Source organism: Prorops nasuta, unplaced genomic scaffold, assembly GCF_024137725.1.
Source record: "Prorops nasuta isolate Cenicafe-Biocafe unplaced genomic scaffold, Cenicafe_Pnas_1.2 PNAS00015, whole genome shotgun sequence".
Taxonomy (NCBI): domain Eukaryota; kingdom Metazoa; phylum Arthropoda; class Insecta; order Hymenoptera; family Bethylidae; genus Prorops; species Prorops nasuta.
In genome coordinates, this window is record NW_027116812.1 from 4,139,440 (window position 1) to 4,163,224 (window position 23,785).

The following is a 23,785-nucleotide window of genomic DNA, read 5'->3' on the forward strand; positions in this document are numbered from 1 at the left end:
ATTTGTTAAACGAAAGTTGCAAAACTGTCAATCTTAGCCCTTAGCTTTTCTCAAAAGTGTTTGTGTTTTGATTGTTTTTATGGTGCTTGCACTCGAAACTGCTCGAAACTGCCGATCGGCCTTCAATCGCTTCACAGGCTCAAGTGGATGTTTGGCTTTGTGTTTTTCTTAGTATTTTAATTCACAGAATCTTAGCATTTTTGGCCTTATAATGCGACCAAAACAATCTTCCTTTGTAAGAAAGGCTACTGTAATCTATAATCTATAACTGCAAATAACTTTTTAACTAAGGGTGCTAGCAAAAAAGTTTTTACAACTTTTTTACTTAGATTTTTATCCCCTATCCGATGGTATTGGCATGGCCATCGTTCGTGGGACACTCTGTATATTATACAGCATGTCAGTCAACTCGTTAAAGAGATCCTGAAGTGTCGTCACTATTGAAAATGATTCAAATATAGCATTGTTTGACTTTCAGAATAATATAAAATGGTGTCATTAATTTTACTTTCAAGCGTCATTTGAAAGTTATATGAATGTTATTTTAAATTTTTTAAATGGAGTCGTCTATTTTTTGTTCCATGTATTTTTGTATTTGGCTTCGAGGGCTTTCAAAAGTTCTGTTTTCATTTTTTCATTCCATCCAGTCATTGACGAGATATTTCGAATTCAAATTATATACGTAGCTGTACGAACATGTATATTAAGCATACGCGTAACTCTCTCCCCCTCTCTCTCTCTCTCTCTCTCTATATATATATATATATATATATATATATTGCACATATATAGTTCAGCCGAACCCACACCTACGCGAGGTTTCAAATTAAAGTATCTTGTAAATGACTGCATATACTGAAAAACATAGGAAGACGGTGTTTGAAAACTCTTGAGATTAACTACCAAACATAATAAAAGGTGGTGTTCCATTTAGAAACCTAAAGAAACCTTTATGTAATCTTCAAATGACGTTTAAAAGTCAAACGATTGACACAAAATTCCCCCCTCCCCTTCCCCTCCTCTTACCTCGAAGTCAAAAAAATTATATTACAGTTATATTTGCGGATAATGAATATGACGGTAACTTAAACGTTATCTCTATATAACAGGTTAACTAACACGCCCTGTATATGTATGTGTCTAACTCGTTACATTCAACATACCCCGATAGCACAAATATTCCCAGGACATCCTTAAAACGTTTGGAGGATATCCACGCGTCCAATAGACATGCCGAGGATGTCCCTCGAACATCGCGTGCTATCAGGGTATAGTATATAAGTATAGCCCCACTCAAGTTCTCTTTATGAATCCCGGCCTAGGATGAGGAAATATAGGTGAAAAACTCGTTTTTTTTCGCGATTCACTGCTGCACTGGTGCAATAAACTACAATTAAAAACCATATATTGATCTTATTTCAACTTAATTGCACAAGTTCAGTAGCGCGTCCAAAAAGAATAAACCCATGTACTTAGACATGTCAGGGAGAGGTATAGAGAGACGGGGCTTCCCTTTGGATTATTTTAATTTATAGGGTTAGATCTGTTAGGGTAAGTCCGACCAAAACCTGTAAGGTAAAATTTTACCATGTAGGATTGCCAATTTGCTGTGAATTAGCCAATCAGCATACGTATTTTCGAAAAATTGGCAATCCTACATGGTAAAATTTTACCTTTAAGGTTTTGGTCGGACTCAGTCTAACTGAGCTGTACAGAATATTGGGATTGGCGGTCGTGACGTCACAAAAACAATATGGCCGAAAAGAGTAGGTAATATTTTTGATAGGCCGAACTACTTTATGTACTTACTGCACGATTAAAAATCAGGATGAAGCTTACAATTAATGAAATTTGCAATTTTACTAAATCAATACCTTCACATCGTAATTTTATTGAAGGGGAAAAATTATTAAACGCTAAGCACATAATATTTTGTGGTAAAACAACGAGTGTAAAGGAGACAAGTGACTTCAATTTTATAGCATTTTGTTTACAAACATCTAATATGAAAGGAAGCCCTCATGAAATAAATGGATCAATTTCTTCTGCTGCAAAAATCAAAGATGTGAAATGTTCCTGCAAAGCTGGTTTAAGTAAAAAATGTAAACATAGCGTAGCTGTTTTCCTATATCTTAGCAGGTATTATATTTTTACTGTTTTATCATTAATTATAATTAGTCTTTGCTAACAATAATTATGTTTTAGATTTGATGTTAATGATTTCGATTTGGTATCATGCACTGACACAAAATGTTTATGGAAAATTCCACAATTAAAATCCATGGAAACTTATACTCCAAAACCACTTTGTGAGCATGAATGTTTTAAAGAGAAGATTAAGAAAGACAAAGCTGTCACACTCACAGACTACCAAAAAAGAGAAATATCAGAAGTCCTGATAACTAAAAATAAGAATTCTGCATTGCATAAGCACATGTATACATAAGTATAATTGTATAGTATTTGATAAAAAAATATGTCAAAGTGAATCTTTCTAAAGTCTTTTAATGTAAACATTATTTGTTAAATTTTTTTACTTTTGAAATGGTAGTATGACGTTAAGTAAAACTTTGACATTTTAAATATCTTTAATATATCTAAATACAATTACTTTTTTTTTTATAATATTCACCAGATTAAATGTGTAATATTCTAAAATATTCTATCTTTTAACTAATTTTGTAAAAATATAGGTCTGGAAGACATGAACCCCTAATCATGGAAGAAAATAATAATACTTTGGAAGCAAATTGTCATATGATACAAAATATTTTTAATAACTCTCCATCAAATTCAATGTTGTCTTTAGCAAAGAATTCCCCATGTCTACCAAGAAGAAAGTGTTGTGCAAACTTTTTAAATTCATTGAATGTAAATTCTAAATTAGTTTGTGAAGAAACTTTTAAAAGTAGAGCATTATGGATTAAAGAAAGACAATTTCGAGTGACAGGATCAAGATGTTATGCCTTATATACATATATGAGAAATAAAACCCCAAATTGGGAGAAGAAATCAAATCAATATTTTTATCCAAAGCCTTTTAAACAAACAGAGGCAATAAAACATGGTATTGAATATGAAACAATAGCAAGACATACATATGAAAAGTATAATGGCGTTAAGGTTGAAATCATGGGACTAGTTGTACCAGAAATGAATCCTTGGCTAGGATTTTCTCCAGACGGTGTTATTTTGGATGAGAATCAAAAATGTACCAAATTAATTGAAGTCAAGTGTCCATTTGCTGGCAAAACAAATACTATTTCAGATATAGTACAATTTCTTCCTTATTTAAATACTGATTTAACATTGAAAAAGAAGCATATGTATTATGCGCAAATTCAAATTGGAATGGCAATCTTAAATATAGATATAACTGATTTTATTGTATTTGCATCTTATGACAATAGCTTTCTCACTGTAACAATTCCATTTGATCAAGATTTTACAGATAGTATGTTAGTATCTTTAAAAAATGTTTATTATAATGAAATGTTGCATAATGTTTGTATTAAGGAAGGACTTGCAGAATAAAATAATTTTAAAAAGTTACGCTTTTAGTATTAATTATTTTTTATTATTTTTAATAAGAAATATTAATATCAGATTATATTATTTAGTATAATATATGAACATGTTTATATATATGCAAATTTGCTTAACATTTAAAAATTTTTATGCTAAAAAGATTAAAATAAATTATTAAATTTAATTGCAATGAAATTTATCATCTTTAAAAATTGGAGAACTTAAATTGATTATGGCACATATAATAACAATTATTTTTTGACACATTGGCATAAGACACATAGACATTTTACTACCCAAAATTTGAAATACTTTTAATCTCTGGTTCAGTCTTTCAACATGTACTCTGGCACTTGCAATATCTGCATTTTGTACAGCTTCATTTTCTAAGAATTGATTTTTATCTCTAAGAAATGATGGTCTAATTAGTTTTATATTATTGTTGAAACACAAATTATCTATTAAAAACCCTTTATCTACCATAATAGACACACCTTTTTCTAATTGTTGTAATAATTTACTTTGCTCAAATATAGCTTTATCAGATGCTCTGCCTCCATAAGCACTACTTACAAAAGATATTATACCTCCCGGGGTTACACCAGTCATGAATTTTACAGTATATCTTCCTTTGTAGTTCGAGTATGTTGTGATTTGACAACATAAATTTTTTGGTTTTTGAATTTCAATTTCTGTGCAATCTAAAATAATTTGTGTGTCAGCAAAACCAGCAAAGCAAAGAGGTATATTTTTTAAAATTTCGTTTCTTGATGGATAGTGAATACACGGATTTAAGATTTCAAATAAAATATCCAGCATATTACAAATAATCTCTTTGCAATATCTCACATTTACTCTTGGAAATAAAAGTGATAAAAATGAGTAGCTTACATTTTGTTTCAATTTAATAAAAGTTAATAGTACTCTTTCGGAAATATTTAAGATGCTATTATGAATTTTTAAGTGTGGTGCAGCTATTTCAACAGCAGTAATAATACTGTTGAGTAATTCAAAAGTTTCGATTCCTGTAGCAGTACTTAATTCTGTATCAGTTTTTAATAAACTTAAAAAAGATTTATCAAGTAATAAATCTCCACTTGTTACTTGTACTCCAAAATCAACAAAAACATTTACATTATTAGAATTTTGCTCCATTTGATTTTCTTCTTCGATTAGAATCTCATCTTTGTTGAGAAAGCAGTCACAATTTACCGCTTCTTTTTTTTCTTCAAGTCTGATTAAACCTTTTTTTATCCGATTTTCAAGTCGAGATTTCCTTGCAGTAATTTGAGTAATAGTAGTGTAGCTGATAGAGCTCTTGATACTAGACTGTGGTAAATTTACTGATGGTATGCTTGATTTTTTTAATGATCTTGCTCCAGCCTGAGAATCTAAACGAAAATATCGATTTATAGTGCTAAGCTAAAATTGAACTATTTATTATAATAAGATAAGTTATATTTTACCTGGTGATATAGTATAATCTTCTGCTACAAAATGCAGAGAACAAACTCGCATAGTTTTAGTTACTTTTTTTCCCATTTTTAAAACTCTAATCCACAACAATCTTCTATCAATAAGCTCATACTGTCCAAATTTATTCATGTACTTGACTTTAATTTTACCGGCTTCAGGAAAATGATGGAAGCTTAATTCGGGATTTGTTTTCGCTTTACTATTGCAGTTAAAAACGGAGCAGCATATTTTACTTTTTGAATTTATCGGTAAAAATCTCGTACCGGTTTCCATTTAAAATATTAATTTTTCACAGAGTTGTTATGACAGTATGTACACGCTGCTGGAGTAACCTACCTACTCTTTTTTGTTTTAATTTTCGCCACCAGTTGGCGTATCAAGGTTTAGCCAAACCCAATAACATAGTCAGTGCAAATGTGCAATAGTGAGTGTAGTGACGTAATGATCAGTAGTGACGTAGGGAAAATGCTGATCATGAGACTGAAACTAGCAAGTAGCACTAGTAGGACTACTGGCCAGTCTATCCACTACCAACACCAGCATGTATGTACACAGCACTTTCAGGCCCAGGCCGGGCCGATCAGGCTGGGCCGGGCCCAGAGGGTGAGGTTCGCCAAGTCCGGCTTGAGGGCTAGCCGGGCTAATATGGTATACTTTCGGGCTAAAGTAGTATAGTTTCCGTTACATGAGCTGTATGAGTTTAGCCCGGCTAGCCCCAAGCCGGGCTTGGTGAACCTCACCCTGAACCAAGGTTAGTGTCAGTCAGTGTAGTGGACTAGTGGTGTCTCAGTGGTGTCTGTCCTGTCTGTCTAATCTACTGGCACACTGGCAGTCTGGCAGCTGGCTGTTTTCTGTGGTCTTCCGTGTGATTCAAAATCAATTTTAATGAAAAACCATTTTAATGGCTGCGTGCAAACGCATAACCGTTTTTCTAGCACAGAAAAATATACTTGTTATTGGTTGATCTGTTAATCAACTAGCATTTTCTCGATTTGACCAATCGTAATTAGTATTTTTCGCTGCGCTGAAATTGCGCTGTATGTATGTACATACATACCGGTTGCGCATGGTCAATTGCTGATATTCAAAATGGCGAACAAAAGAAAGAAAAAAGGCATACTTATATTTGATGAAAATAAACGAAGGTAAATTATTAATGTTAATAATAGAAAATGATTATCATAATTTAATGCTGAAGTTTTAAGTGTATATATTACTCCACTGTTATTTTCAGAGATTTCCTATGTGGTTTTCATAAAAGGAAACTAGAAAGACGCAAGAAAGCTCAAGAAGAATTGCAGCAACAATTAAAATTGGAACGTAAAAGAATCAAACAAACTGTAATAATTATTAATTATTGAAATTGCTATAGAAGTATTTTTATTTGCTAATTTTCATCTTTTTTAGGCAAGAGAGCAACATTTAAAATTATTATCAAATCGTGATGTGCCAGAATTAGAAACATTATTAACTGAAAAACAATATGAAACTGAAGGACATACTGTTAGTATTTTGGAGTTAAATGTAGCTGACTTGGCTGAAGGGAACATATTTATTGGTGACAATACAGGGAATAATGAGGAACATGAAGAAATGCAAAAAGATGACAATGATAATAAAGTAAAAGAGAATGATGAATTAGCAGGAATGTCTTTAAAAGAAAAAATTAAAGATAAGGTTAAAAAGGACATTAATGTAACTCCACAACTTTCTTCAAAAAAGGATTTGAAACGCTCAATAAAGAAAGCTGCTTTAAAACAAGTGCAAAAAAGTAAAGCTTTCAAGCAAAAGCAACAATTAGAGCGACATAAGAATAAAAAGGAAAGTAAAAAAAGAGCATGGAAGCAACAAAAAGGTGGAAAAGGAAAAAAAGAAAAGAGCAAAAACAAACATTAAGATATTTTGTTTAGTGCTATTTAATTATGTTTGTATAAAAATAAAAAAAAACATTTATTAATACTGAACAGGTTTCATTTTTCATGCGCTATAAGTTATATTACTTAGTTTGGTTTTTAAATGGACAAATACTTTCATTCAAACATTCTTTGCATTTTGGAAATCTTGGAAGACATATTTCTTGACCAAAACCTACTAATAAATGATTTATTTCACTCCACAAGTGCTTAGGCATCCAGGACTCCAGTTCTGTTCTAGTTTCTTCTGGTGTCTTTGTAGGTTTTCTCACCCACTTTAATCTATTGCTTATACGGTGTACATGAGTGTCTACTCCAATACCAGATACTTCACCCCATGCAACATCCATACAGATATGTCCCATCTTAGGACCTACACCAGGTAGTTTGCATAACTCTCCAACAGTTTTTGGTATATCACCCCCATAGTTAGTTAATAATATATTTGTTGCCTTTTTTATATATTCTGCCTTCCTCTAAAATAGTTTACTTATTAGAAATTAGAAATTATACTATTATCAAATACTTATCTCTACCTTATAAAAACTAACTGGATATATTAATTTTTGAAGCTCGTCATGTGGAGTGCCTGCTATTATTTGTGGCTCACAACCATGTATTTTTAAGCGTTTCATCACAGCATGAGTAACTTGATCTTTAGTTTGACTACTTAGCATTAAAGCAAGCAAAGACTGATACCTATATACTGCTGGATTAGCCTCAACATCTGCACATTTATGACAACCCATTGTATCGACAGGTGCACTTTCATGTTTTCTCATATCTCTTATGTTATTTACAATAACTTGAAAATTAGCTGGTTCCCATTCTGTTTCTGACTCTGCTTTTTTGCTTGCAACACTTTTATTTTTAACTTTTATTTCTTCCTTTATATTTTTTGTATCAGATTTGATTACATCACTAGACTCATATTCAATTTTAATCTTTGCCCTTTGCTTGGCATTTACTTTTAATTTACTGGTATTTTTCCTTGCTTCCTTTTCTTTAGCTTCTTTTTCTAAGTCCTTAATAATATGTTTATTTTCCAATTTAGTAGTATTTGTAATGATTTCCTCGCATAATTCCTTTTTAACTTTCATGGGTGCATCAGGTTCATCAAAATATTGAGACTTGTCTAATGAAAGATTTGAAGAAACTATGTTTCTGTTTGATCTTAATACTTTTGGAGAAAATAAATTATTCAATTTTAATCGTTTACTCATCTTCTTAAAATTTCAATTCAGATATCACAATCAATTATATTTAGCCTCTCTTTTTAATTTTATATTTAGTTGGCAAGAGAAGAGAGAAAAGAAATAAGAACAATATCTGAATAGAGAGATTCTCGAAAATATACTTAAATCAGTGGCTATATTTTCACATCGAGGGGTTTAAACGGTTTAAACACTTTAAAAACTAATCAGAGTCAGTCAGCAGAGAAAGAAGAGTTACCGACCTACACTTCACACCAAAACCAATAGAAGTGGTTGCAGCGCTAATATGTATACTGTAACGGGATAATGGGAAGGCATATACCAACATTGCAGAACGCGATTGCACCTGATATCCAAGTTTTTAAGAATAAAGTCCATTATTTTGAAAAATTCATTGTTTTATACAAAAGACACTTCTCCGTGGATTCAAAAGGCATTACCAAAATTGAAATCAGTCTTCGAATAACATATATTGTACGTTGATAACTGAGATTTCAGATAGAACTGAATAAAGTCGCTCTATAATATCGATATCCACTTTGCTCTTAAAGTATTAGGGCTATGGCACACAAAAAAACTTAAGCAAAATTAAAGCAATAAGATGAAAACGAACCAATCATTGTTGAAAATTTCGGCAATGGTTAAACTGTGATTGGTTCGTTTTCATCTTATTGCTTTAATTTTGCTTAAGTTTTTTTGTGTGCCATAGTCTTTATAGTATATGTTACTTCACTTCCACGTGAAAACTTATGTTGATCTTATGTATGTATGTATGTACACGTAAGCCGTAAGGAGGGGGGGGGGAAGGGCTATAGTATGTACATACAAAAACTTAAGCATTAAAATAAAAATGAACCAATTACAGTTTAGCCATTGCCAAAATTCTTGACTGTGATCGATTCGTTTTCATCTTATTGCTGAATTTAAGTTTTTCTATTTGCCATAGTACTTACCGACAAATTTCAGTATTATTAGATCGACGTTAACGATAAATATTGGTAAGTATAATGATAAACGTAGATCTACATATATCTCGTTTTCGGGCCTTATACTCCTTACTGATAATGAGAATTTTCGTTAAAGTGACAAAATACAGAGTCTGGCCCTATTGACTGTTTATATGTACACTAAGTCCAATACACGCATTATTACAGAAATCCAATCATGAATTACATTATAAATTCACACACACAACATTACAATATGGCATAAAACCCTCCTTATTATGGGTTTGTTTTTAACGATACTGCAAGGTATAAATGTTGTTAAAGTTATACACGGATGGGGTTTTGACTCTCATGTGCGTTGGTCACCGTTGGTGTCTGTAATCACTGATCAATGTTGACTATCTTACGGCCGGTTGTTCCACTTATTGGCAAACGTCTGGATAAATTTATCCGTTTGGTAAAGCTTGAAATTGAATAGAATTTACTACAGTTTGTAATTTTTTCCAAGCAGAAAAATTTTACCAATAGGTGGAACAACCGGCCCTTAATGCCTTGTAATCTGTCAGTGTTGTCACAAAAATTTATACATATTCAAACTGAAATCGTAAAAGGATTTATCTAAAACTTTTATGTCGTATACTAGAGCAAATTAGGCAATTAGGATTAGATAATTGATATGCAAATATACTTTAGGCTACATTTATTGATTATAGCATTTCACTTCAATAGGTTTCAAAAAGAGTTTAAAAGTAAATGTAAATAATGAATGAATAATGTACTAAATTTCCATGGTAATATAGAAAAAGTAATGTTATTAAACTTCTTTCTGAATTAAAATATAAGACGAATTGTTTGTTAATTCATATATAATTCAAGATATATATTTTTATTTTATACATCAATATTTTCGTTAAAGGTCTGGACCCAAAGCTAACATAAAAAAATGTTATATAATGGACGGAGTAAAGTAATGATTAGGTAATAAAATAGTTAAAATGTCTATAAAAATAATATAAATGAGATCTTATATTGACCTTCGCGTCGTGAAAATATAAACAAGAAACTTTAAACACTATGATTATTAATTACAGTATTTGACAAATAAATAGCTATACTAGCTACTCTAGCTAATAATAGCTATCAAGAGTGAAAAGAAAAAAACTTTTGGCTTGTGCAAAATATTAGACCATAAAAAAATGACTTAGCAGTTTTATAGTGCTTTTCTGCATTCAGAAATTGTGCAAAAAAATAGAAAAAAGTATACATTATGTACAATGGCAATCTGCATTTTAAATACTATTATTCTAGGCAATAAGTCTTAGCATAAACTGTGCCTTCCAAGTTGAAAGTAAGAGACATAGGGATCTTCCAAGGTATTAGGGCTCCAAAAGTTTAAATTGCTTATAAGTCTTACAAAACTAAAGCAATATGTGTCCTGCATATTCATTATAAATTTTCCAATCAACTGCTGGACTCAGGTTGAAACTTGGTTATCACTAATGATGGACCCCTGGGCTGTATTCAAAGGGACAGCTGAATCTTGCATCAACGTACGTGTTTCCTCTTCTTGATCCGAAAGTGGAACTGATGTTACATCATGGGAGCTAGCTTGCTTCAACTTGATCTGAGTTGGAAGTTCCGTAAGTACTGGCCCGTACTGCGAAGTGGAACCCACCAGCAAGTCAGTCGATGGATTCAACCCGCCCAACATCTTTCATCATAGCATTCATAAGATAAATAAAGGATTCACAGAAGCCAAAACTTCCAGTATCCATTAAAATAAATCAGAAAACATAAAGGTGCATACAGATCCAGCAAGCCAAACCTTTACAGATATCTCTATGACAATCACAAATACTGTGCCAAAAATGTATGACCTTAACAGATTTTGATGCTACAATGAATTTTTGAAAATACAGATGCAATGATATGCATGAATATTTAGTAAAAAATCCTTCGCTATGCTTTCAACCTCAAAAACTGCCAGTAGCACAAAAATTTGTGATGTTCGCAAATGTTTTATATACAGTGTGTGTGTTTAAAGAAGACACATCTTTATGCTTCTAAGCTCAGTACGAATTAATTCATATTAATGTACATGTATGATACTTTGTATGAAAATTGATTGATCAACTGACTGAGAAATTGTACTGAATACATGGATCTCAATTTGCACACACAAATGCTCCATTTTCTACCAAAATTAACATTACAGCCTTGGCTCAGGTAATTTGTATGCCCCTTTATATTGTAAGTTTGGCTCGCATAGTTTGCGAAAACTTTAAAGCACTAAATAGTCAATTAAAATCAAATAGAGTACCTGACCACCGCTTCCAGTTATTCCACCTCTAGTTGATTTACCACGATGGAAAAATCTCAACCATATCCATGTGAAACCTAGAAGAAACCCAATCAGCATCATTCCAGCACCTAATGCTATAGAGCCTTTTGATTCATCAATATGTTCATCAACTTTGGTGGGTAGTGTTGAATTTTCTTCTCCTCTTTCCGCCTTAAATTGCATTTAATTATTTAAAATTATCACCTATTTGTAGTTTAACAAAACATTGGAACGTCAATCTTTAATTAATAAAATATTAGTACTTACAACATCATATTGCTCATTATCAGTTGAAATTAAGTTGACAAGCATAGTGGTAAGACCAGTGACAAAAAAACAAATTGAAATTGACAACAAAACCCATTCACTCCATTTTCTAATAGTAATCTTATGCCTAGACATCAATCTTACTAATGCATTTCTGAAATTTCCGCTACCTGCAGTGGCATCACCACCCGTGTCATAAGAATAGCCTACAGTAGTAGGCTGATAAACTGCACCACTATCAGGCATATTCTCACCTCAAGAATTTATTTGTGATATCACGCAACACCGCGTATGAAACAATCCGTCAATGGTGCAAGCTTTCTCAAGAAGCAGCTAAAGAAAGCGGTTAAGAAAAAAGTATTATCTACCACTGCACTTAAGGCATATACAGATATATATTGATAATAGCTGACTGATAATCATTAGCCGTGCTGCTTCCACTGTAACACACTTCGATAGTTCTACGTGAATCTATCATGTAACTATGCAATATGCATGTGTATGTATATTCACGTAGTCTTATATTATACTCTTGAGGTGTTTCTTCAATTTTTTTCTTCCTTTTTTTACTTTGAAATAATATAATCTTCTATGTTGGCCTTTTGTGCAGTTAAATTACCTTTTTCTTTCCTCTATTTCTCAGTCTTCAAAGTCAAATTAGTAGTACTCAAACTGACTCAAACTCAAAGAAAGAGAGAATTCTCCAGATTGACAACCTATGATAATTTATTACTTTACAACTCAAGGGCGACCTCTCACATAAATTTGTCTGTCGGTAAATCCATAGTATTCCTAGTCCACCTACACTACCTACAGTCCACAGTCATACTCCATTTCATACTACGTTGCCGACTGATATAACCTTATTTCTCGCTGCAGTTGCTGCTCTCCCCGTCTCCTTACAGTGCCTTACACCAATCACAGCAATAATCACTGCTGTTTCAGAACTTCAGGCCGGGATTCATAAACAGAACTTGAGTTCAAGCTCACCTTGAAACCTATAAGATGTGTTACGTAGACTATAGATTTTACCTTTTAGGCCCGGTTCCACAAGCCTTGTTTAAACTGGATTAAGTTAATTTTGCTATATTTTATGTCACATAGAATATAGCATAATTAACTTAATCCAGTTTAAACAAGTCTTGTGGAATCGGGCCTTAAGCTTGAACTTGAGCTTAAGTTTTGTTTATGAATCCCGGGGTCAGAGTTCAGATTTCAGTACCTTGCCTTGCCGTATTGAGTCGTTGCCTTCACACTCTTCTCACAGTTCAGTTCACTCACAGTTCAGTCAGACAGCAGACTTCAGTTTTCAGTTATTCTTCTGCAGCGTGCGTGCAGTGCGTGCACCTTGCACTGCGCCCTGCGGTGCACTCTCTGCAGACTGCACTCTGCAGCAGAGGTGATTCATTCCCATTCTATCGCACGCATACCTGTTTCCATTATATAGATACACACTTTCCTCCACACTACACCAATCCCCATTCTTATGCTATAGTATTACGCAATGTATTTCTTTGGAGGCTTTGGAGTAAGCACTATGCTATATGCCCGATCCAACTCCAAGTGCTCAACCGACTGATTACTTATTTACCACTGATAGTGATAACTGCACAAGCAGACTTAACACAGCTGCGCATGTTGTAAACTTTGTGACTTCTCCTATTAAGAAAATGGCGAGAACATGTCACATACCATGAATTCTTCTGTTAAAGTTTTGCAAAATCGCAATGGTTCTTTAAAAATTCTTCATTTATACGTATGTCTAACTATTTAGGTACAGCAAGTATAATCTTAAAATTATGAATGTTAAGTACTTTTATTACTTTTAAGCAAGTTTCATTCCTTTCTTCGAATTGTTAAAAAATTTTAAGTATTAAAAGCATTGTGGGACGTTCGAAAAAATGACATTACAAAACGACGAAAATACCTGGTAAGCAAATACGAGCTTTATCTATAATAAATAGGGCTTTACGTTACTCGCCCGAATTAATTTTTATTAAGTGATTTATTTAACTTGTGTACTTTCTTTCTATGTAAAATAATTTTTCTGTCCCTTTTCTTTGGCTCGATTATAAAATCTGAAATAGATTTTACGATGATTTTTGCAGAGAATAAATTACTCAGAAACGGCTTAAGTAAGAGAATAATATAGCATATATGTTTATCATGTTTTTCTGTGTATGCCATACAATTATTTGACAGAACAAATTTACAATTAACGCGTTTTTGTATTTTTAACGTGTTTTAATTTTGCCTATTGTAACTTTTAATTTTTAGAGCAATGGTTATACTTATGTAAATAATATCTATATTTTACTAAAATAACATTATTTATATCCTGTTTTTTCCCCACATTTTGGAAATAAATATTTAAACTAATATAAGTAACTCCATAACAAGAAGTAATGAATTTATGAACTTTAGTTGTTGGTATTTGTAATTTAAATATTCAATGTTTAGGATGTGTATATATATATATATATATATTTATTATGTTAGGCTATTGGAGTTAGAAGCTGCTCTTCTTGATGCTGAAACACCATCTGCATCTGATATTTACGCCATATGTAAAGGCCAGGCAGTTCCATCAAATTTAAGGCCAGATGTATGGCAGGCATGTTTAAATGTCACAGAAAATGGTAACCAATTAATACAATTTAATGAAGTGTTTGATCTACCAGAGCAAAATGTTATTCGTGAAGATTGTCAGCAACTAGTAGGTAAGCCAAATTTCATAGATTTAAAATTAAAATTATTATTTAGTTTGATTTTAACTTTATTTGAGATATTCACAATTATATCATCTATTGTTATAGATAAGCTAGGAAATGATGATGAAGACAGAGTGTCTATTGTTTCTGATTTAGAATCAATTCTAACATTTTATTGTAAAAGTAAGGGGAATCAATATGAAAGAGATAATGGTTGGTTAGAAATTTTGGGCCCTTTAATAGCCCTAAAGTTACCCCGTAGTGCTACTTACAATATGTTTGAAGCAATAATAGATTTGTATATCCCTAGGTTAGTATGAAAAGTTGTTATAATGGTAGAAAATAAGTTCTTAGTGACACTAATCTTGAAATTATATTATCCTATCATTTATTTCTAGAGGTGATGCATACAGCTCTCTGTTAAGATTGCTAATACTTTATCATGAGCCAGAATTATGTTCCTTTCTTGATACAAAAAGAATATCACCTGATCAGTATGCCAAAGGATGGGTTAACTCTCTTTTTGCAGGAGTATGTTCCCTTCCAGCTGTTTGTAATATGTGGGATTTGTACTTTATGCAGGCTGATCCATATTTTATGTTGTTCTTATCATTAATAATGGTTATTAATGCCAGGTATTCCTATAAATTTACTAATTCAAATCTCTGTAATATTTAAATAATAATCTTCAATTTATATAGGGAACAAATTTTGGGTATGAAAGATGAAGAGAAACAAAATATAATAGATACCATTTCAGCAATGCCCTGTGCTTTAGAAGCTGAGGATGTAACAGATTTTTGTTCCTTAGCACAATACTATGCTTTAAAAACACCATCATCTTTCAAACAGGATTTATATCCTATAATATTTGGAAGCTCCACAGATGAAAAAATGATTTCACATGCTCTATGTTTACCAGTATCGGCTCAAGAGTTAGTTGAGAATTCGATTGAGGCACCAGCTTTGGTGAATGGACCTGTGGAGTCTGTTAGATTTTTTCTTGTAGACTGTAGGCCAGCTGAGCAATATAATGCAGGACATCTGCCAACGGCGTTTCATCTCGATTGTAACTTGGTACATGCATTGGTCTTTAAATTTCATAAGTGGTTCAATAATTTAATTTTCTAATGATATTTATATAGCTATTGCAAGAGCCAGCTGCTTTTGAAACAGCAGTACAGGGTTTATTACAAGCACAGCGTCAAGCTTTAGCTGTTGGGTCATTAGCTGGAGGTGAACATTTATGCTTCACAGGGAGCGGTAGGCAAGAAGAAGATCGTTATACTCATATGGTTGTAGCTTCTTTCTTAAAGAAGCATACTCAATATGTGAGCATGGTTACTTCAGGCTATCAAGGTATTGTACAAAACTTATAGTATTTGTGTGTAAGTATTTATATTACTAATACTTGTTACATTTTATTGGCTAGCAATTCATGAATATTTTGGAGATGAAGTTGTGTCTAGTCTAGTAGATCACAATTCACAACATTGTTTAGTATGCAATGCTAATATATCTGAGCCTAATTCTAATGAAGCAAGTCCCTCCAAAGTAAAAAATAATAATACTGATATTTTTGGAAAAATTGGATTAGCGATGAAATTAAAAAGCCAAGAAGTCAAAGGGAAGTTATTTGATTATATAGTTAATCCATCTGCTAGTGTACTTAACGATGATGAAAGGAGAAACAGTACAAGTGGGGAATATATTAGACATCCAAAAAAAACTGCACCAGTTTTTAGTATAGATGATGACCAAGAACTAGGTAGGTTTTGTATCTCTTCCTGAATAATCTCCTAATAGCTGGGAGGGTTCTGAAAGTTAGTACAAATGTGATATTTTACAGATTTAACAATGACAAATAATGATAACGAAGAGCCGGTAGAAGTTGTGTCGATACAACAGTGGTTGAAAGATCCAAAATTATTACATTCCTTCAAGTGTCAAGAAGTAAAAGTTAACGGCGATTTATGTGATAGGTATATGTTTTGTTTCTTTATCATTATCTTCACTACATGTGAAATATCGCAAGACTTAGCAGATTTGCTTTTGTTTTTAGTCATCTTCTTGTAACCGATAGCCATTTGATCGTGTTACGTGAAATTCAAGGTCGAAAAGGTGCAGCTCATGTTATTGTAAAACGTCCACTAACAAGCATTGTTAAAATAACATCGAGAAAACGACAATCTGATTTAATCACTTTTAAATATGGTACAACGCAGTACAATGATACCACGGTTATTTCTGATATGGACAAATTTCTTATTCCTAATGCAAGCGAAGCTACCAAATTAATTACTCAACAAATATTAGAACAACTAAAAACATGATTAAAGGTAATTAAAGTAATGTACAAACTTTTAGAGACAGCATTTATGACAAATATTGTTGTTCCCTTTTTAACATTACTCTTCCAGTTGACAAAATCTATTCAAATATAATTACTAGCTGATAGATTGCTGTCTTTTTTCTTTATGTCAAATTCTTTAACGTAAAATTTTAGATAGCACAAATTTTTGGTCGTTCTTCAAGACTGGCAAAACTTATGGATTTATCATATTTGCATGATATACGTTAATATGGCATTAAATGCGGACGTATTCCAATCCAGATTGGTACTTGCAAGTAGTTTATAAAACTCATTACTTCTTATTTAACAATAACATCTATACAATTTTGCAATACTATTTGTAATATTCATTCTTGGATTTGTTATAAATATTGTTAATACTTTAAATGACTGTAAAATAATGGGCACTAATTTATATGTAGTAATAGTATTTCATTACAAGTACTCCTATATCTAAACAAAAAGATTTAGTATGAATGGATAAAATTTGTTGTATTATATATGTATAGCATATATGTTAACGAGTAAAAAATTAAAAATAAAGAGTTTAAATATTATAGGTAAATATCAAATATCACTTTGTGATAAAAATGGATAAATTATTTTTTCTTCAACACAAAATTTTTTTTTCTTTTTTACATACTCTGCATACGTATTTTCATCATTAGACAATGTTTAAAAAAAACAACGCAAATAAAATATATATAATTTAAGTAAAAAATTTTATATAATTATTAAGAACTAAAGTTGGATAATACATAGCTTTATTGGTACTCATTTCTATGTATAAGATTGTATGTGAACCTTGATTATTGTTTAATTCTTTACAATCAAAGTTGATTAAAAATTATTATCAATAATTATTATTTAAATTAATGATACTCAAATAGTTGTGATTAATAGTTTATTAATCATAATTATGAAGCCAAGGCTTAATTTGTTCAATTGATGAAGCCAATGAGATACTTAGTACAATTAAAGGTTAGCTGCAAGATAAATTATTCATAAATATGAAAAAGTTTAAATTGTAACAATATAATTATTTATTATAAGATAGACTTTAACAAATATATATAGCCATCAATAATAAAACTTTTATATAGAAAAATATATGGAAAGCAAAGGTTGCTATTTACAAAAATAAATTGTATCCCAATTATAACTCAATCAAAGTATATCTTAAGTAACAGCAATAAAATCACGCAGGATTTGATGGTAAGCCCATAGACCATGCATCTAATAGCTTTTTGTCGTGTGGTCCAGCCCCAAGACTCAATATTAATGCGGGAAGATCTCCTCTATGACCTCGTCCACGCATCGCATGCACAACTTTTGCAATACTGCAAAAAAAATAGCATAAGATTATTCAAATCCTGAAAAATTATAAATGGTAATTTATAAATCTATTAAATTAACGTACTTAGCCCATTCTTCGTGTAGCGCAGCAAATTGAGCTTTTAAGACAGAATTTTCCAGTTTTTCATTGTCTAAAGATTTCTCTAGTTTTGTCATTAATGTCGGTACTTTTGCTGGTAATGTGCCTGCCCACTTCACCATGTGAGCTTCAGATTTGTTTATCTTCTGATCATTTGGTATAATATCTAGTCTACAAACATTTGTACAAGACAATGGAACCGCAACAGATGTATCTACACCTACATCCAAATCTTTGTATAAAAATTATGCAAATATAATGGATACCTACAACCCAAGAAAAGTACTTACCTATAAAATTACAAATATTTGGGTCCATATATTCTGTTGCTTGAGATTTCACTCTTCGGCATTCTCGAGGAATAAGAGAACTAAGGCCATATAAAGATTCGAGTCTTTGAATTTTTGGTCCTCTAACTAAAATCTGTACACCGGTTAAACTAGAGTACAATAATTGCCTAAATTGCTCTTTAACAAGGGCGTTTTTCAACTTTTTCAAGATTACAATTATTGACTTTTCCACAATTTCATTAAATTCTAAATCTATTGCATCATCCATGCTTAAATTCATATTAATCAAAGGTTTAGCATTAATTAATGTAAATCCTTCTTCAGTTTCTAAAATTCCTCCTAAATATTATTATTTTGTAAACATTAGAAAATTGTAGACTTCTTATTTCACTTACCAAAATGATGAAGCATATCATAATTAAGCTCATCATCTAATAAACTCATTGGAAAGATTTCTACAAAATGCCTTCCACCAGCACTCAGAATCCACACAAGCCACATATGAATCCTAGAAAAGTATAATTATAGTTATTGAAAGAAAAAACTTAAGAAAAAGATTGTGAACTATGTTGACTTTATACCTAACAAAAACATGCTTTTCATTTGTTATGTCACTAAGAGCCCTTGGCTGCTTAGTACAATTTGTATTTGAGTTAGAGTTATTGGCTTTTTTTAAACGAACTGCTCTCTGTGGACATTCTGTTTCTTCTATAATATACTTTTTTTCTGCAAAGTCTTGTAGTTCTTTAATTACCTCTTTCAAATTGTCAATTAAGAATGGCCACATATTTAATAAAAATTGTTTATCTCTCATAAAGACAATAAAACTACACCATCTGCGAAAGCCTCTTGCCTATTGAAGTAAATTACTTCAGTAATATTAATACTAAATATTTAAAGTATTGCAATCTACATCAATGAACATGGCTTAAAAGCCTTATTTTAATGGCTGTCAAGCATGCAATTTTGTTTTAAAATTCACCTGGGCATCTTTCAGTGTAAACGTGTGACTTAAAACATGCCCTCTGTACTCATCTCCAAAGTAACAAACTCCTTCCTTGCCTGGATGAACTTCACAGCTTAAACTTCTGCAATTAAATTTTAAAAGGAGAGCCAGAAATAAGATATACTTAAGAAAATAATCTATAAACATTATTTAACTAACATATATAAAATCCCTATATAACAACTTATAAGGTTTACAGTAAAATAATAATTACCTGATGCATGCATGATTTAATAAATTTCCAACATCTTGTAGAAGAGACTGCTGTGCAGACAAAAATGACGTTCTAGTCTCATGTTCATTACTTAAAAATTTAATATTACCCATACTTTGACAAGCATTGCAGTCATATTGATTATTTTCAAAAAAAGACTGATTTTGCTTTAATAGCTCTTTGGGACCATAAAACTTGGATTTTTCAGAAGATTGATTGTCATAACAATGATAAGTCTGAGTGGTAAATATTATTTTTGGTCCATGCATCTCACAAAATATACATAACGATATAGCTGCATTCATTTTTTAATAAATTATATGCTGCACATTAATAATACAGCTACTGTATTAAAGTTATAGTAATAATTTTTTATACTGACGTTTTTGTACAAAGGCTAACATTACCTAAAAATTTATATACAAATTATACAAAAGCCTTAAAAACATTAAATATTGATATTGCTTGTTTGTAAAAAGGCCGTAATAACGCGGAAAAGAAATCTATTTTTCATTATTTTGAGATTAAATCTAAAATTCAAAGCTTATGATAGTGCGATTTACAGATATAAACACTGAAGAATAGTAAATATCATATTAGAAAAAATACATAATTAAGTACAGAAAAGTAAATTAAACAACAGAAGTCAGATCTTAAATAATAATAAGTATTCTAAATTTGTGTGTAATAATACTTGTTATTATGTTTACATTAACTAGCCAACGTACATAATTTTATGCTAATCTTTAAAAAAAAATATACATCACATAACCTTTAAAAAATAATAAATATAGTATAACTTCTTCAACTAGATATTAGAAAATTCAGAGGTGTTTTCCTTCATAATTGGTTAATTACTTACATTTTCTTCGTAATTATTAATAAATATGTTTTCGCAAAACATTTTATGATTATTTACAAAATATATTAGTAAAATTTAGAACTAAAAAACACGTGACACTAAAAGCTAAATTATAACGATTTGACGGACACATAACCGCACAGCGCACACACACATAGTAGATATTTAACACATGTATAGGCTATATATCAATCACTTAATGACTTGCAACATATACTTCCCAGAATTTGGTGGTATTTACAATCTTATTATGAATGATTTTTTTCACTTGTGTTAAGTAATAACTTCTATAAATATAAAAGATATCCATAGTTACACGAAAAAAAATTCATTTATTTTCTAAAAACATATTTATTGTCATAACTGCACCATACACTTTAATGCAGTTAAGCATAATGTACTACATTTTGACTATTTGCAAACTAAGCTTTCTAAAAGATTATAATAAGTCTTTCTTTAAGATAGCTGAATAGAAATTTAGTACCTATTAGCTGCATTTACTACTAATTTAAAATAAAGAGATCAACACTTTTTATTGTTTTATAATTTTTTGGAAGCATAGTTTGTAAAAGAAGACAATTAACTCAACTAAAATTTACAGTGACATTCTTAATAATTATCAGTCTACAAAACTATACTAAAGTTTCACTTATGAAAAGATAATTAAGCATAGTCATTATAATAGTAACAATAAAATCATTATGTTTTTATAACCATCATTTATGTACATTAATCTACTTATCATACAGATTTCATAATAATGTATTCATTCTTCCTGGATCTATAAATGTAAAATTTATATTGCTTTTGTTGTATTTTTGGTTTCCATTAAAAAGGATTACATCTATGACCAATGATAATAAAATTGACTAAACTTAACGTATCTTAAAAAAGTTAACAATGTGGTGATACTTGATACAATTGATAAACAGGTGCATATTCAGTAATAAGTAATATCACTTGCAAATATTACAAATTACAGATAACAAAAACAGTGATTGATAAAATTATTATTTTACTAACAGCTTCTTATAGTTTCCTTTATAAAAGGTTCTTGTTTAATAGACTTTGTCTATCGTTTACTTACCAGTTACAATTTAGCTACTTTAATAGAAAATAAGCTTTAGAATATAGATTAACCACTATAATGTTCTTCAGCTCTAGTTGTTTTAAAACTTTAGAAAATGCAGTACCAAAATTCTGCACTAATATTTTCTACGCACTTTGGTAATCTTTCCAATACAGATGACTGGAGAACCAAATGTATTTTAAAGAGACTTAGTAATGTTGTTGAATAGACGTTTACCCCACCATGCTTCTAAGTCAAATGGTTTAAAGTCTATAAAAAGGAAAAATATGACAAACATGAATTTAGTTAATCATAAAATTTAATAAATGTACCTTGAAGAATATCGCTTGGTTCTCCATCATTGTAGTACACTATATTGTTTGGATCTATAACATATAAATAGGGCATTTAAAGTTTTTAAATCAATACAAATCTGCTTTATTTACAAAAATTTTCAAGCTTTACTTACTGTAAGTATCAGAGCACTGCGAACTATCAAATGATTCATTTTTAGGATGAGGATTCACTTGATTCCATGCTAAAATCAACGCAAATTTGATGAATACTCCATATGTCTAATTAATCTAAGGTCCATTCTAACTAAAAGAAAACATTACAAATTACATACAATCGTAAACAAATTTGATAAGTTCTTCATGCTGTGGTGTGATGACTTCTTGTATCTGATGCCTTTGCGAGTAAAATTTTGATTTTCCATTAAGGTGGAACACTGGTTTTGGCACATGACTGGAAAAACACAAGAAAAGCTATGAAATGCTGAGTAAACTATCTTAACTAAATATTCAAAATTATTCGACTTTTGTTACTAAATAAGCTTATCACTGTAATGTTATGAGTATAATAAGTATATGTACTTAAGTAGCAGTTCAATAAATACGAGTTTTATTGGGCTAATAAAAAATACATTTATATTTTACTATAAATGCAGTAAAGAGGGTGCAATGACAAAAATTAAAATAAGAAAAAGATTAAAATTTTATTTAATGAAGACGGACCAGGTTATGTTTTAACTTACCGGGCGGCCTCGTGGTTATTTCCAGAGTGAGTTTTTTTTATTAAATCACGCGAAGTATCCAGTCTCTCCAAGTTCTGACTTATACCTGAAAGTCGAAGATCTTGAATGAATTTGATGATTAGAGGTTTTCATACTTGTTACATTCATAACAAGCACGTTTATATAAAACCATCGCGCACCTCTCCGAGTCTTTGCAACTATTTTACTAGGGCCCTTTGAGACGGTATACATGTTATTCGAAGAAAAAAACAAAGCTCTAATAAAGCACTGGGATGCCAGGTCATTCGGGATTAAAAAAAAAATATTATGAAAAAAGCATGAGATATAACATATAAGAACTGATGCTGATGTAAATGAATGAGACGAGACGAAAGACCCGAAAGACGAAACGAAATGAAACGAACGAGCCACCGATCACCACCGATTGAGACTGAGTGAGACTCTGATCTGATTCTGATCCTGATCTGGTGTAATATGCCCTGGTGTTTGTACCAATGAACCGCACACTCTACCGCTTTAACTAAAAGTACTACTTGCTCCAAACTCCAATACCACTAATACCTCTCCAATACTAGTCAAAGACCAAATACTCTCGGTCGTGACTCCAAGTCAATCATATACACCTCTAAAATGTAATTTATATAATCATCAACTCCATTAGTTCTTTTAATTATAATCCTAAAGATCAATCTCTCAATGATAATTTTTACATATATACCAATCGTTTTTCCCCCGTATTTACTATTTATCATGATAAATAGCGTGAAACAGGATTACGTAACTCTTAGCGCAATTTCAAATTTTATTCTCTATTTTGTTACGTTAACAACTTGATCCGTTTATTTTTCGCGAATAACAAACTGTGCAAATACACCAATTATACATTTATGCCTGAAGAACCTTGGAAAAACTTATGAAATCCTTTTTCATTATTATTAAAAAACAAATTGTTGATCATTCTTTAATTTTGATTTGTCACATAATTTTATGATGAGGTTTTCTCGATCATTATATTCTTACTAGCGATTGCAATTTCTTTGAGGATATCGCGAATGGAAATAGAATATAATAAATAATTATTACAAAAGATAGTTAAATAGCAACTTGCATGTAGGAATAAAAG

At 31.1% G+C, this 23,785-nt stretch overlaps 8 protein-coding genes across 17 annotated transcripts; 3 read left to right on the forward strand and 5 right to left on the reverse strand.

Moving 5' to 3' along the window:
- The first annotated feature begins 1,725 nt into the window (after positions 1–1,725).
- On the forward strand, positions 1,726–3,552 carry LOC136779193 (uncharacterized). Its single transcript, XM_066736635.1, has 3 exons — positions 1,726–2,139; positions 2,206–2,436; positions 2,694–3,552. Exons 1-3 carry the CDS (start codon positions 1,829–1,831, stop codon positions 3,532–3,534), a joined length of 1,383 nt encoding a protein of 460 aa, XP_066592732.1. The 5' UTR covers positions 1,726–1,828; the 3' UTR covers positions 3,535–3,552.
- Positions 3,553–3,677: 125 nt separating this feature from the next.
- Positions 3,678–5,333, reverse strand: LOC136779192 (uncharacterized). Of its 2 annotated transcripts, XM_066736634.1 has the most exons (3): positions 4,995–5,333; positions 4,023–4,919; positions 3,678–3,934 (listed from the first exon to the last, which is right to left on the reverse strand). In XM_066736634.1, the coding sequence occupies exons 1-3, from the start codon at positions 5,275–5,277 to the stop codon at positions 3,915–3,917; spliced, it is 1,200 nt and encodes a 399-aa protein (XP_066592731.1). In that variant the 5' UTR covers positions 5,278–5,333; the 3' UTR covers positions 3,678–3,914. The 2 variants fall into 2 exon arrangements, with proteins under 2 accessions (XP_066592731.1, XP_066592730.1); XM_066736633.1 differs by having other exon boundaries at positions 3,678–4,919.
- A 255-nt stretch (positions 5,334–5,588) lies between these two features.
- On the forward strand, positions 5,589–6,963 carry vito (nucleolar protein viriato). Its single transcript, XM_066736643.1, has 3 exons — positions 5,589–6,149; positions 6,239–6,344; positions 6,412–6,963. Exons 1-3 carry the CDS (start codon positions 6,094–6,096, stop codon positions 6,898–6,900), a joined length of 651 nt encoding a protein of 216 aa, XP_066592740.1. The 5' UTR covers positions 5,589–6,093; the 3' UTR covers positions 6,901–6,963.
- Positions 6,859–9,473, reverse strand: Nthl1 (Nth-like DNA glycosylase 1). 4 transcript variants are annotated; one of them, XM_066736639.1, is made up of 3 exons: positions 9,085–9,473; positions 7,454–8,097; positions 6,859–7,393 (listed from the first exon to the last, which is right to left on the reverse strand). In XM_066736639.1, exons 2-3 carry the CDS (start codon positions 8,015–8,017, stop codon positions 7,001–7,003), a joined length of 957 nt encoding a protein of 318 aa, XP_066592736.1. In that variant the 5' UTR covers positions 8,018–8,097; positions 9,085–9,473; the 3' UTR covers positions 6,859–7,000. The 4 variants fall into 4 exon arrangements, with proteins under 4 accessions (XP_066592736.1, XP_066592735.1, XP_066592733.1 ...); XM_066736638.1 differs by lacking the exon at positions 9,085–9,473 and adding an exon at positions 8,572–9,060; XM_066736636.1 differs by lacking the exon at positions 9,085–9,473 and adding an exon at positions 8,572–9,060 and having other exon boundaries at positions 7,454–8,477.
- Positions 9,474–10,015: 542 nt separating this feature from the next.
- On the reverse strand, positions 10,016–13,047 carry LOC136779195 (uncharacterized). Of its 2 annotated transcripts, none has more exons than XM_066736642.1 (4): positions 12,909–13,047; positions 11,687–12,684; positions 11,399–11,590; positions 10,016–10,735 (listed from the first exon to the last, which is right to left on the reverse strand). In XM_066736642.1, exons 2-4 carry the CDS (start codon positions 11,930–11,932, stop codon positions 10,553–10,555), a joined length of 621 nt encoding a protein of 206 aa, XP_066592739.1. In that variant the 5' UTR covers positions 11,933–12,684; positions 12,909–13,047; the 3' UTR covers positions 10,016–10,552. The 2 variants fall into 2 exon arrangements, with proteins under 2 accessions (XP_066592739.1, XP_066592738.1); XM_066736641.1 differs by having other exon boundaries at positions 10,024–10,789.
- Positions 13,048–13,302: 255 nt separating this feature from the next.
- On the forward strand, positions 13,303–17,293 carry TBC1D23 (TBC1 domain family member 23). Of its 2 annotated transcripts, none has more exons than XM_066736628.1 (10): positions 13,303–13,442; positions 13,517–13,616; positions 14,186–14,406; positions 14,503–14,707; positions 14,796–15,032; positions 15,099–15,474; positions 15,543–15,756; positions 15,830–16,165; positions 16,247–16,379; positions 16,460–17,293. In XM_066736628.1, exons 2-10 carry the CDS (start codon positions 13,588–13,590, stop codon positions 16,728–16,730), a joined length of 2,022 nt encoding a protein of 673 aa, XP_066592725.1. In that variant the 5' UTR covers positions 13,303–13,442; positions 13,517–13,587; the 3' UTR covers positions 16,731–17,293. The 2 variants fall into 2 exon arrangements, with proteins under 2 accessions (XP_066592725.1, XP_066592724.1); XM_066736627.1 differs by lacking the exon at positions 13,303–13,442 and having other exon boundaries at positions 13,477–13,616; positions 16,460–16,736; positions 16,904–17,293.
- Positions 17,294–17,429: 136 nt separating this feature from the next.
- Positions 17,430–20,749, reverse strand: BHD (Birt-Hogg-Dube). 3 transcript variants are annotated; one of them, XM_066736632.1, is made up of 8 exons: positions 20,558–20,749; positions 19,696–19,745; positions 19,458–19,563; positions 19,057–19,328; positions 18,871–18,983; positions 18,476–18,814; positions 18,171–18,405; positions 17,430–18,090 (listed from the first exon to the last, which is right to left on the reverse strand). In XM_066736632.1, the coding sequence occupies exons 1-8, from the start codon at positions 20,597–20,599 to the stop codon at positions 17,949–17,951; spliced, it is 1,299 nt and encodes a 432-aa protein (XP_066592729.1). In that variant the 5' UTR covers positions 20,600–20,749; the 3' UTR covers positions 17,430–17,948. The 3 variants fall into 3 exon arrangements, with proteins under 3 accessions (XP_066592729.1, XP_066592726.1, XP_066592727.1); XM_066736629.1 differs by having other exon boundaries at positions 19,696–20,102; positions 20,558–20,698; XM_066736630.1 differs by having other exon boundaries at positions 18,476–18,802; positions 19,696–20,102; positions 20,558–20,696.
- A 394-nt stretch (positions 20,750–21,143) lies between these two features.
- LOC136779197 (MAPK regulated corepressor interacting protein 2) lies at positions 21,144–23,323 on the reverse strand. Of its 2 annotated transcripts, none has more exons than XM_066736644.1 (6): positions 22,842–23,323; positions 22,663–22,762; positions 22,255–22,373; positions 22,096–22,164; positions 21,959–22,012; positions 21,144–21,896 (listed from the first exon to the last, which is right to left on the reverse strand). In XM_066736644.1, the coding sequence occupies exons 1-6, from the start codon at positions 22,891–22,893 to the stop codon at positions 21,826–21,828; spliced, it is 465 nt and encodes a 154-aa protein (XP_066592741.1). In that variant the 5' UTR covers positions 22,894–23,323; the 3' UTR covers positions 21,144–21,825. The 2 variants fall into 2 exon arrangements, with proteins under 2 accessions (XP_066592741.1, XP_066592742.1); XM_066736645.1 differs by having other exon boundaries at positions 21,243–21,896; positions 22,663–22,747; positions 22,842–23,313.
- Positions 23,324–23,785: the final 462 nt, after the last annotated feature.

What these genes read in the sequence shown, in the direction of transcription:
- LOC136779193 (XM_066736635.1), top strand. Translation starts at nt 1,829, where the DNA reads ATGAAGCTTACAATTAATGAAATTTGCAATTTTACTAAATCAATACCT. An exon ending in GTTTTCCTATATCTTAGCAG is followed by an intron (nt 2,140 to 2,205) that starts GTATTATATTTT and finishes ATTATGTTTTAG; the next exon opens with ATTTGATGTTAATGATTTCG. An exon ending in TCTGCATTGCATAAGCACAT is followed by an intron (nt 2,437 to 2,693) that starts GTATACATAAGT and finishes GTAAAAATATAG; the next exon opens with GTCTGGAAGACATGAACCCC.
- Nthl1 (XM_066736636.1), bottom strand. Translation starts at nt 8,140, where the DNA reads ATGAGTAAACGATTAAAATTGAATAATTTATTTTCTCCAAAAGTATTA. An exon ending in ATCCAGTTAGTTTTTATAAG is followed by an intron (nt 7,394 to 7,453) that starts GTAGAGATAAGT and finishes AAACTATTTTAG; the next exon opens with AGGAAGGCAGAATATATAAA.
- vito (XM_066736643.1), top strand. Translation starts at nt 6,094, where the DNA reads ATGGCGAACAAAAGAAAGAAAAAAGGCATACTTATATTTGATGAAAAT. An exon ending in TTTGATGAAAATAAACGAAG is followed by an intron (nt 6,150 to 6,238) that starts GTAAATTATTAA and finishes TGTTATTTTCAG; the next exon opens with AGATTTCCTATGTGGTTTTC. An exon ending in GTAAAAGAATCAAACAAACT is followed by an intron (nt 6,345 to 6,411) that starts GTAATAATTATT and finishes CATCTTTTTTAG; the next exon opens with GCAAGAGAGCAACATTTAAA.
- BHD (XM_066736629.1), bottom strand. Translation starts at nt 20,000, where the DNA reads ATGAATGCAGCTATATCGTTATGTATATTTTGTGAGATGCATGGACCA. An exon ending in TTACACTGAAAGATGCCCAG is followed by an intron (nt 19,329 to 19,457) that starts GTGAATTTTAAA and finishes TTACTTCAATAG; the next exon opens with GCAAGAGGCTTTCGCAGATG. An exon ending in TGATATGCTTCATCATTTTG is followed by an intron (nt 18,815 to 18,870) that starts GTAAGTGAAATA and finishes AATAATATTTAG; the next exon opens with GAGGAATTTTAGAAACTGAA.
- LOC136779197 (XM_066736644.1), bottom strand. Translation starts at nt 22,893, where the DNA reads ATGTATACCGTCTCAAAGGGCCCTAGTAAAATAGTTGCAAAGACTCGG. An exon ending in AGTTGCAAAGACTCGGAGAG is followed by an intron (nt 22,763 to 22,841) that starts GTGCGCGATGGT and finishes AATTCATTCAAG; the next exon opens with ATCTTCGACTTTCAGGTATA. An exon ending in GCAGTGCTCTGATACTTACA is followed by an intron (nt 22,013 to 22,095) that starts GTAAGTAAAGCT and finishes TATATGTTATAG; the next exon opens with ATCCAAACAATATAGTGTAC.
- TBC1D23 (XM_066736628.1), top strand. Translation starts at nt 13,588, where the DNA reads ATGACATTACAAAACGACGAAAATACCTG. An exon ending in AGATTGTCAGCAACTAGTAG is followed by an intron (nt 14,407 to 14,502) that starts GTAAGCCAAATT and finishes CTATTGTTATAG; the next exon opens with ATAAGCTAGGAAATGATGAT. An exon ending in AACGGCGATTTATGTGATAG is followed by an intron (nt 16,380 to 16,459) that starts GTATATGTTTTG and finishes TTTTGTTTTTAG; the next exon opens with TCATCTTCTTGTAACCGATA.
- LOC136779195 (XM_066736641.1), bottom strand. Translation starts at nt 11,932, where the DNA reads ATGCCTGATAGTGGTGCAGTTTATCAGCCTACTACTGTAGGCTATTCT. An exon ending in ATAATGAGCAATATGATGTT is followed by an intron (nt 11,591 to 11,686) that starts GTAAGTACTAAT and finishes ATGCAATTTAAG; the next exon opens with GCGGAAAGAGGAGAAGAAAA. An exon ending in TAACTGGAAGCGGTGGTCAG is followed by an intron (nt 10,790 to 11,398) that starts GTACTCTATTTG and finishes CTATGATGAAAG; the next exon opens with ATGTTGGGCGGGTTGAATCC.
- LOC136779192 (XM_066736633.1), bottom strand. Translation starts at nt 5,277, where the DNA reads ATGGAAACCGGTACGAGATTTTTACCGATAAATTCAAAAAGTAAAATA. An exon ending in AGATTATACTATATCACCAG is followed by an intron (nt 4,920 to 4,994) that starts GTAAAATATAAC and finishes ATTTTCGTTTAG; the next exon opens with ATTCTCAGGCTGGAGCAAGA.